At 44.5% G+C, this 9,733-nt stretch overlaps 1 protein-coding gene across 1 annotated transcript; it reads left to right on the top strand.

The window, feature by feature from the left end:
- Positions 1-527: 527 nt before the first annotated feature.
- Positions 528-9,182, top strand: LOC134436805 (interleukin-11-like). The gene is made up of 5 exons (XM_063186153.1): positions 528-600; positions 3,805-3,980; positions 5,525-5,614; positions 6,087-6,248; positions 9,021-9,182. The coding sequence occupies exons 1-5, from the start codon at positions 594-596 to the stop codon at positions 9,180-9,182; spliced, it is 597 nt and encodes a 198-aa protein (XP_063042223.1). The 5' UTR covers positions 528-593.
- The last annotated feature ends 551 nt before the right edge of the window (positions 9,183-9,733 follow it).

The raw sequence follows: 9,733 nt of genomic DNA, 5'->3' as shown, positions 1-9,733 counted from the left end.
TGCAGTAAAACAATAGTGGGCAACGCCGTTACGATTTCAATGTTGAGGGACAATTACATCATATAGTAGCCTAGCCTAATTGATAAACACGTGTGAATGGCCAGAGCTTTGAAATTGCCACTGATGACATCATGCGCTCATACTGACCACCCGCATATGCTGCCCACACACACGCACGCACGCACGCACACACACACACACACACACACACACACACACACACACACACACACACACACACACACACACAGAGAGAGCGTGTGCACACACGCGAGAGAGAGAGAGAGAGCGTGTGCACACACACATGCTTCTTTCCTCACAAAAACAAACAAAAAAGGGAAACTATTGAGGTGGAGGGAAGATGAGGGGTTGGGTGTGGGATGGGTGGTGGGTCGTGGGGGCGTCAGCTCAGCGTTTGTCAATGGAAGAGAGAGAGAGAGGATGACTCAGGCATGGTGATGTGTCATGGGCTACACATTCTATAAAGGGGAAGTTCACACAGCAGACCAAACATTTGCACAGAGTGAGTGATAGTTCAGCTCAGCAGCACAGAGCACCACTTTGTTTACTAGCGCACGGATTTTGGACAGAAGATGAAATGTAAGTTTATTTTGGTTGAGTGTTTTTTTGTTGTTGTTGTCTGGCTCTGGCCTGGTATCTCTATTATTATCTGTTTGTGGTTATTGAGTGAGGAGCTAATTCCCCAGGCGTATGGGTCAAGTGGACATGTGCTTGTCCCTCAGTGCTGCTGATTGGCCTGCCTGGTCACTATCAGAGAGTGACGAATAAGAAATAGCCTACCTGGTGGTCCTCCTGTCAGATCAGTGATTGAATAGCTGGGATGACCAGACGTTTGTGGCTGACGAGTAACCTTTCTTTTGACGATTGGTGACTAGCTGTGATGCTGCTTGCTCATAATGAATAGGTGGGATGATTTGTGGATGTGTAGACTTTTTACAACATTTTTTTTTCAGCTTCAACGATTAGCTGTGTTGTTGATTTTTCAGACAGCACTGTGCATTTTGCCATTTTAAACTTTTCTTATGTTAATTGAAAGTGGATGGGCACACTGTGTAAGTATGTCTCTGGGTATTTCTGTATAAATGCTGTAAGCATATCAGTTGTTTTTACAGTAATTTGTTTTGTCATTCTTATAATTATCATCTTGATTCATACAGTTTCTAAAAATGATTAACTCAGTTCATTTTACGGCATAGTGTAATCCAGGAAACCTGCATCACTGGCTTCAGTTCATTCCCTTATTTCCTGATGAGAGGGATCGGGAGAAAGACAGAGAGAGGGGGGGCAGCAGAGAAAGGGGGGAGGGTGCAGCAGAGAGAGAGAGAGAGAGAGAGAGAGAGAGATTCACATGGATGGCTGTGGATGGAATCACGGGGGAAATCTATTTACTGCACTGGGCCGAAGTCAGCATCACGCTGCAACAGGACAGCAGCTTTAAAAACCCACTTCCTGTGTGGTATTATGACCCAGAGGTAAACTCCTGAATTACGCCGCTCAAACACTGGACACAAACAATGGCTCCAGTCAAGAAAGGTCGTTATCCATTTACATTGTGTACTCAGCCGAAAGAAATGAGAATAATCGAAACTCGCAGGGGGGGGGTAACTGTAGTGTGTCTGTTGTAATATGATATGCAGGAAGATAAAAAGAAGTAACCTTATTTTTCAGTGTAACTTTTTTCCCTCTCTCAGTGCAGTGCAATCTGGATGACGTCAGTGCTTATGGGTGTACAATTTGAAAATTGCTGAGTCGCTTCCTAACTGGCCAGAGGAGGGGAATCACATTTGACTACTCACTGCTCAGTCAGGGCCTTGAGAGAGAGAGAGAGAGAGAGAGAGAGAGAGAGAGAGAGAGAGAGAGAGAGAGAGATACAGAGAGAGGGCAGCAGTGCTGCTATTTGCTGTTAGTGCACGTTTCTGGCATGTTGGGGCTTGTCCGGTACCCACCTATATCTTGTTACATCCTGAACTCTCTATCAGATGGGTCAGTGAGGACTGGCTCCAGCATCGTGGATTCCTATATCCTGAGGCGACATTCTTCTAGCTGTCACTTTTTTCATTGATGTTGCCAAGGCAGACTGTCTTCTTTTTTTTCTTTTTTTACTACAAAGTAGATTGAAGCTACTACTGTTGTGGCACAATGTGTGGTAAGTGTAGGAGAATTTTAGACTGTGCTGAGGCAGGGGTATCTTCAGAGATTGAGATTGAGATTGAGTCACAGTGTCAAGGCCATGGGTTCACATTTCCTGCTAACAATTACTGTAGTTTTTTTTTGTCATAGCAAGATTGTATTAGATGACATCTGCCATGACGTAATGTTTGTTGAGTGTTGGCTGAATGGAGACTTCCGGGGAGCAATACTGCTTAAGCCAGGATGGTTATGGTGGGTCCTACATTCTTCCTGGGTTGTGCAACATCACCTCCAAGGACTGCAGTGTAGAGACATCTTCTGGCCTGAGAAGGCAATTAAGCCATAATTGGTGTGTGTGTGAGCCATAAGATCACACATTCACGTTTGGACAATGTTTGGTATGTAGGATGTACACAGACTTACACGCAGACTTACTTTATGCAACTGTGTTGAGCAAGAGGTATCTCCTGCACGGATGATAAGGAGAGTCACTGTCAGGCTCACATTTCCAGAGACAGCACTCCACTAACAAGTTGATTTTTTTACTGGTCAAGATTCTATTGTAGGCAATAGTTGTAGGCAATTGACCTCTTTTTGGTTGAAGTCATTTTTTGGCAACTTGACTTCTATTTAGAGTCAGGTTGCCTGACACTAATTTGACCTGGATGAATGAGACTATTCACAGACACAAGATTCTGACTAGTTGAAAGCCACCATGACACCATGGCCACATTTGCATGTTTTTAACTGCAACTTCATGATTTAGAACGAAATAGTTCCGTCAAGGTTGCATTGCACTTTCATTTAAAGGGGTATGCCACTATTTTGGGGCTTAATACAGTTAAAATCGTTGGCTGGGGTTTATAAAGGTGGTAAAGTGTCTTATTTTTCATGTTAAGCGTTGTCTTGCTTTAAGACAAGTAAAAATATGTCGCTAAGCTAGTGAAAGTCAATGGATCCGTGTATACGGATCCATTGACTTTCACTAGCTTAGCGACATGCTCCCTCTTTTAACTTGTCTTAAAGCAAGACAACGGCTTACATGAAAAATAAGACACTTTACCACCTTTTTAAACCCTGGCCAACGATTTTAACTGTATTAAGCCCCAAAATAGTGGCATACCCCTTTAATTCCTAAATTGTGAAGTGTTTACATGATGTTTTCAAAGTGGAATTAAGCTTTATTCAGAATTAAATTAAGTTAATTCTGCATCAAATGTCTCATGTAAAGGAGGCACAGTGTCTGTTAAAAAGGCAGACTACATGGAGACTTCCAGGGACTGCAGAGGAGAGCAGGGGTATCTTCTGAGCTGAGAGGCCGAGCCACAAGTCGGTGTGACCTTGGCATTTGTGGTGGGCTTGCCATTGTCACAAACAAGCCCAGGCAACAATGCCCTGGGCAGGCAGGCAGGCAGGGCCGGGGGACTCGGGACCCACAGGACAGACAGCTGGGAGCATGATGCGTCATGATGGGGTTTCCACAAAAGCTGGAGAGCGAGAGTCACTGTGTGTGTGTGTGTGTTGTGTGTCCGTGTGTGTGTGTGAGAGAGAGAGGGAGGGGGGTAGTGGGTATTTATGTGTGAGAGAGAAAGAAAAGAAAAGAAAAGAAAAGAAAGAATAACCTTTTTTGCGTCTTGTTATTTTTGCTGACAGTGCTGCTGGGCTCCCATGTTTCTGTGGATGTTTGCCTTCTGCTGGTGCTGCTGCCCGTGTTTTCCCTCGCGCGTCCCCACCACGTCAACAGATCCCCCCGCCGGGACAGAGGCTCCGGCCTGAGCAACCTCTACGTGCAGATGAAGAAACTGCAGCGCATCGCTCACGGACCATTTGTAAGTCCCTTAAGAATGGTGCTGATCACTGTACCACTGAGGGCCTGTTAGACGTCCTTCATTATTGTACTGAGGACCATTTATATAAGTTCTTCACTTGTGACTGAACTTTGTGCACATTCCCAGGTGTTGAACAAAAAAGGGATGTTTTTTTTCTTGGGTTTGCACATTCCCTAGGGTTATGTTCTTTTTTAATGCTATTTTCTTCTGTTTATTAACTTATTGCCGGGAGAGGATGTTTCAACCTTGCGGCCTTCCTCGGATTCCTGTCCTAAGGAGTGTGCAAACGTTTTTCGCTGACATACAGTAATTGTACTGAGGACCAGTTATAAGTCCTTCAACTCTGCAGTGAGGACCATGTATTAATGCTTTAACTGTCTCGTGAGGACCATATTTAAGTCATTCCACACTGTAGTGGGGTAGACCATTTATACAGCAAGTGCTTTAATACTTTACTGTAACGACCAGTTAGTCCTTCAACACTTTAGCAAGTCCTTCAACACTTTAGCAAGGACCATTTATAAAGCTCTTCAACCCTGTAGTGATGAGGATCATTTATGAAGTCCTTCAAAACTGCAGTAAGGACCATATACACAGCAAGTCCTCTACACAGTAGTGAGAGCCGTTTGTACTGTAACGCCATTCAACACTGTAGCCAGTGAAGTACCTCTTAACGTCAATAAGTCCTGTGGATTACCTGGGGATTTGTGGGAAGAGTTAGCAAACACTGAGCTACCGTACACACTGACTGACTGCTGCATTGCAAGTCGTCAAATCGGCAAGACATTTTCTTCATCGTCATTGAGCAGTTGTCTGAGTGAAATTAAGAAAAATAACAAAACATCTTAACACTACACAACACGTTTCAGATAAGTGTAGTGAACGTAAACTCTGTGGCAGAGCTCTAGAGGTAGTTAATGTGGGGTTTTTTAGATTAAGGAAGCACCACGTAGTCCGAATTCCCCTTCATCCCACAAGCAATTAAAACACTAAACGAGGCAATGTAAATCCTATGGTTCCCTGTGCTACTGCGGATTGTAATGTCTTCCTTGTTTCCATGTTACAATTTCGATCGTGTACGTCCGTCTCAAGGGCGCCGGAACGAGTTTGAAAGTGGTGGTGCATTTTTTTCTTGATTCTTCATTTCTTTAAAAATGTTTCTGCTGCTGCACTACTACACTCATTTGTCTGCAAAAGTTGAGAAAGCCTAATTTAGGCAGCCCAAACATGGGGATGCAAAAGCACCATTGCATCCCACTTTCTATGGTCCGTCTTTGTCTCATGTCAGGTTTGTATGCGATTGGGCTGCAGATTCAATTGCTTATGGGCACAATTAAGTTTTACTGACTAACATTGCACTATCGGAAGAGCAGATCAAGCATGATTGTGCTGTCCCAGAACACAAGGATATTTATTTGTCACTCGCATAAGTTATTACACAAAGTTAGACTTACTGCTTCGAAGTGAAATGGCAGTCAGGAAATTACAAGATATTTTTACTAATGGGATGCCTATATGTCTGCCTTTTTGTTTTCTTTTCCCAGAGTCATGATGAATTAAACATGGACGTCAGGCACAACTTCACTACTCTGCCACACATCACGTCACGAGCACAGGACATGGGCAGCCTACAGGTACTATTGATTTTGTTGAAGCTTGAAAGCATGGAGGCAGCAGGGCTTTTTATGTGTGCTATCATGATTCTTTTGATTATATGACTGTGGCGAAGATAATATGCTTCTTGGTCTTGGTGCATATTTTTTTTATTGTTTATTGTATTTATTGTATTGTAATTATTTGACCATTCTTCACTGCTTGAAAAGTATAGATTAAATGTATGCCTCCCTTTCCCCTCTAAACCTCTTTCCCTCTCTCTCTCTCTCTCTCTCTCTCTCTCTCTCTCTCTCTCTCTCTCTCTCTCTGTGTCTCTTTATTGCTTTCTCTCTATCTATCTCTGTCTCCTCTATTGCCCTGGCCTCTGTCTGTATCCCCCTTCTTTCTCTCTCTCTCTCTCTGTCTCTCTCTCTCTCTCTCTCTCTCTCTCTCTCTCTCTCTCTCTCTCTCTCTCTCTCTCTCTCTCTCTCTCTCTCCCTCTCTCTCTCTCAGTTGAACACCACTCTCCGGTCCATCCAGACGGGGCTTCAGTCGTTCCGGTTCCACTTTGAGTGGCTGCAGCAGGTCTGGCAGAACAGGTCCATGCCTCCTCCGCCCGAGACGCTGCAAATCTCCCGAAGTCTGCGGCACATCGGACAGCTGCTTCAGAAACAGGTGACAGCGGCTGAGTCATACGGAAATGAGCTACCTGTCGAGCTGGACTACCAAGCCATTCCAATGTACCTCCATAGTGTCCCTAGGGTTTAGGGCTGAAGTTATAATGAAGAGTGTTTTAAGATAAAAGCCTAGCTCAGGGATGGGAAACACGGGCCACGGGGGCCAAATCTGGCCCGCGGGGTCATTTTATTTGGCCCACAAGATAATTTCAAATAATATTTTACAGTTGACCCACATACACCATTAATATATATCAACATGATTTGAACATGAAATGTGGTGTGTCATAGGGATATACGTAAGTGGGCTGAGTTTGGCCCGCGACTTCATCCCAGACTTTCTATTTGGCCCCCTGTGAATTTGAGTTTGTCATCCCTGGTCTAGCTCATCTTGATGAAGCAGTCCATCTCGACAATATGGCAGGGAGGGAGCTGGTCAAAAAATATGTTGGTGGGAGGGCGTTGGGGGATGGGGTAATAATGGGGATAAACCGACATTCAACTGCAGGAAGATAGCAGTTTCTTAGACCTTACACTCAATGATCAACTGATATGGAGGTTTACAGTAATGTTTCCAAAAGCAGATCAGTGGATCATTAACTTGTTACAGGATGACAGGTACTTTCAAAATTGCTGGGCTGACTTCCTTGGGGCCATGAATGAATGCAGTAAGGTTTTCTAAGAAAGGGGAGAGTCTCTCTTCCTTTCATCATTCTTCTACTTATAGCCTGCAGGCTGGTCCAAGACAGAAACTACGTACGTGGTGTTGCTTTAATGACTCTGAGTCAGTGTTAGGGTCAATCCAGGCATTCATCTTCAAAACAGTCATTTTTAAACTAGTTTAATCTAGTAACACATTATTTAAGATTAATCCGACCTCTGTGTGACACTGACTGTGCAAGAGCCTGACTCTGACCCACATCACATGCTACTTAATAGCAACTGAACTTTGACCCACATGTTTGTTTCGTGTCAATACATGGGGCCATCGGCACAAGCCTGACCCCTGACCGCTTTCACGCCCACATATAGAACAAACAGGAAGGGGAAATAATATGTTTTGACCATATCTGTTCATACAATACAGAGTATTTTTCCAGTGCTAATTTAACATTTAGAGAATCGAATTTTGCACTGTTCTAGTTGCTCCTTATCTCAGTCAGTGTCTTGAATTATAATTTATTGTGTAGGCTACTGGTTTCGTGTGAAATGGGTTTCTCAGTAAAGCTTTACACATGTAGCTTTCACTGAAGTAGCAATTACTGTAAGGCAATGCAGAAGCCTCTTTGCTGAGTAAACAAAGTGCTTAGTCATCTACACTTGACTGAGTGTCAGTCTTTGTGGTCTCTGATGTCCTGGGGAAAAGCAGATGTTATCTACTCACTTTAAGTGAGAAAAAGGGCTGAGAAAAAGCTGATATTATTTATTCAGAAGCAGGGAAGCCAACAGGAGGGGAACAAAAGGGTCACTTGTCCCGGGCCCAGGGAGAGGGGGTGCCCAGAATAGGGTTTTCATTACATTGTATGTATTGTAGTGGGGTTGGACTTTGTCCTGGGCCCTGTCAAAGCTGTCAGCAGCCCTGCTCATAAGTGCTGAGGAAAATCAGACGTTATCTGCCCTCAGGGCTGGGCTGGCACCAAAAATCGACCTGGGCATTTTTTAGCATAGACCAGCTTCTGTACTGCATGAATCCCCTTTATAAATGCACCAGTGGGCCGCCCCATCTACATTGTGGGCCGGATTTGAAGACTGTCGCTCCACCAGGAAATTGCCTGTATGCCAGATTACCAGTCCAGCCCTGTCTGCCCACTTCATGTAAGCATCTGTGGATTAGTGCTGAATTAGTCAGCCTTGGGATCAGGAGGTCATGTGCTTTATTCCCACACCTGTAGAAAACATGTGGGTGAGCGGAGTGAATAGCCAGCAGTCTGTCTGCTGCACTCTCATCCACGGACGGCTTTAACCCATTAAGACACGGCCCCTGTTAAAAATAACTGTTACCAGGATGGCAATGATCACTTCATTATGTATTACTAAAGGCCATGTGTAGTGTACTGTCATAGTGGTATTACTACTATGGTAGTAAAGGTTTTTCAGTGACTATTACGGTGATCCACTGGTGGAATGGCATGCATTAAGGGGCTACACACCAGATCCAACTTCCACAATTACTGTAGGGTATTGTCCCGCTACTCTGGGGAAACCCACCAGCTCAATGTAATGCGCAACGTGTTATCTGCTAGATAAAATCCATAGTCCATAGTCAAATTCCATGGAGTGTGATTCCCTTAAGTACATGACAGAATGTTTAAAAAAGCGAGGGAGGGAGAGCATTAAGGGAGGATAGGCGTTGTCTTTTGTTGTCTGTCTGTCGTCTCCCACAAAGCATTTCTGTGGCTTCATGGCTTGTCCTGTGCTGTGAGCTAACGCCCTGTGAAATCTGGTTATGGCAGAGATAAAAAATGCCCTTCTAATGCCTTGTGCATTTATACAGCTCACGTCAGCGAGTACTTTTGTCACTTTTATTATTTTTCTGGTTTATAATAAAATCGCAATATGTGGAAAGTTAAGTATCTCACATTTGATTCTTCTATGATATTGTGGGGTATTTTTAAGTGACTTAATCTAATGGATTATGATAAAGTTGATAGTAATCACTCTTGTATCTATCACCAGTTAACTCACTTAGACTTCAAGACTTCATAGTTACAGAACAGTCTTCTGAAATGATACTCATAATAATGCCTTTCTTGTTTTTTCTGTGTGCCAGATAGGAGACCCTCCAGCCAGCCCTGTGCCCCCTGAGCTGCCTGCGCTGACCAATCACTGGGACATCTACGTCTCCTCCATTGCAGTTCATAAAAGCTTGCAAAGCTTCAGCCACTGGTCGGCGACGGCTCTCCACTTCTTAATGCGGTCCTCCACCCTGTAGGGATTAAACACCCTTGCCTTTTGGTTGGTGTTGGTTATATGAGGCCTGCTTTGCCTCGGGTCTGGCCGAGCAGTTTGAAAGAGATTGATTGGGAAGTGGAAATGGAAGAGAACGAGAGTCGTGGGGTGGGATCGCTGGGTTTGGGCTGGACCTGGACCACGGTCTCGCGATTATGGAAGGGATGCCAGAGCCTGCTTCAGCCAGACGCAGCGCCCCACGTCTGCTCGCCTGTGCTGATGCACGTGCGTGCCCGTCATCATGGCTGTTTGACGCATCGTTTGTGCATTTAGATGCACTGGTTGCGTTCATGTCGAGATGGAGGACGGCTGGTGGCTTTAATAGTTCAAGGATGTGATGGATGTGTTCTGGTTCAACAGTGTCCAAAGTGGAGCCCTCCAGTGTCACCATCATCTGTGGATCAAGTTGATCCAGGACATCTACCTTGTGTCTGTGGAAACATCTTGACTTGTCAAAAACGTCTTCAGTGTCAGAGACGTCACCACTGTTGACAGTGGTCTCTTCTGGATCTTTGCTCCTTCGTGCGCTTCTCC

This window comes from Engraulis encrasicolus, chromosome 20, assembly GCF_034702125.1.
Source record: "Engraulis encrasicolus isolate BLACKSEA-1 chromosome 20, IST_EnEncr_1.0, whole genome shotgun sequence".
Taxonomy (NCBI): domain Eukaryota; kingdom Metazoa; phylum Chordata; class Actinopteri; order Clupeiformes; family Engraulidae; genus Engraulis; species Engraulis encrasicolus.
This window is presented reverse-complemented; position numbering and strand designations above follow the sequence as displayed.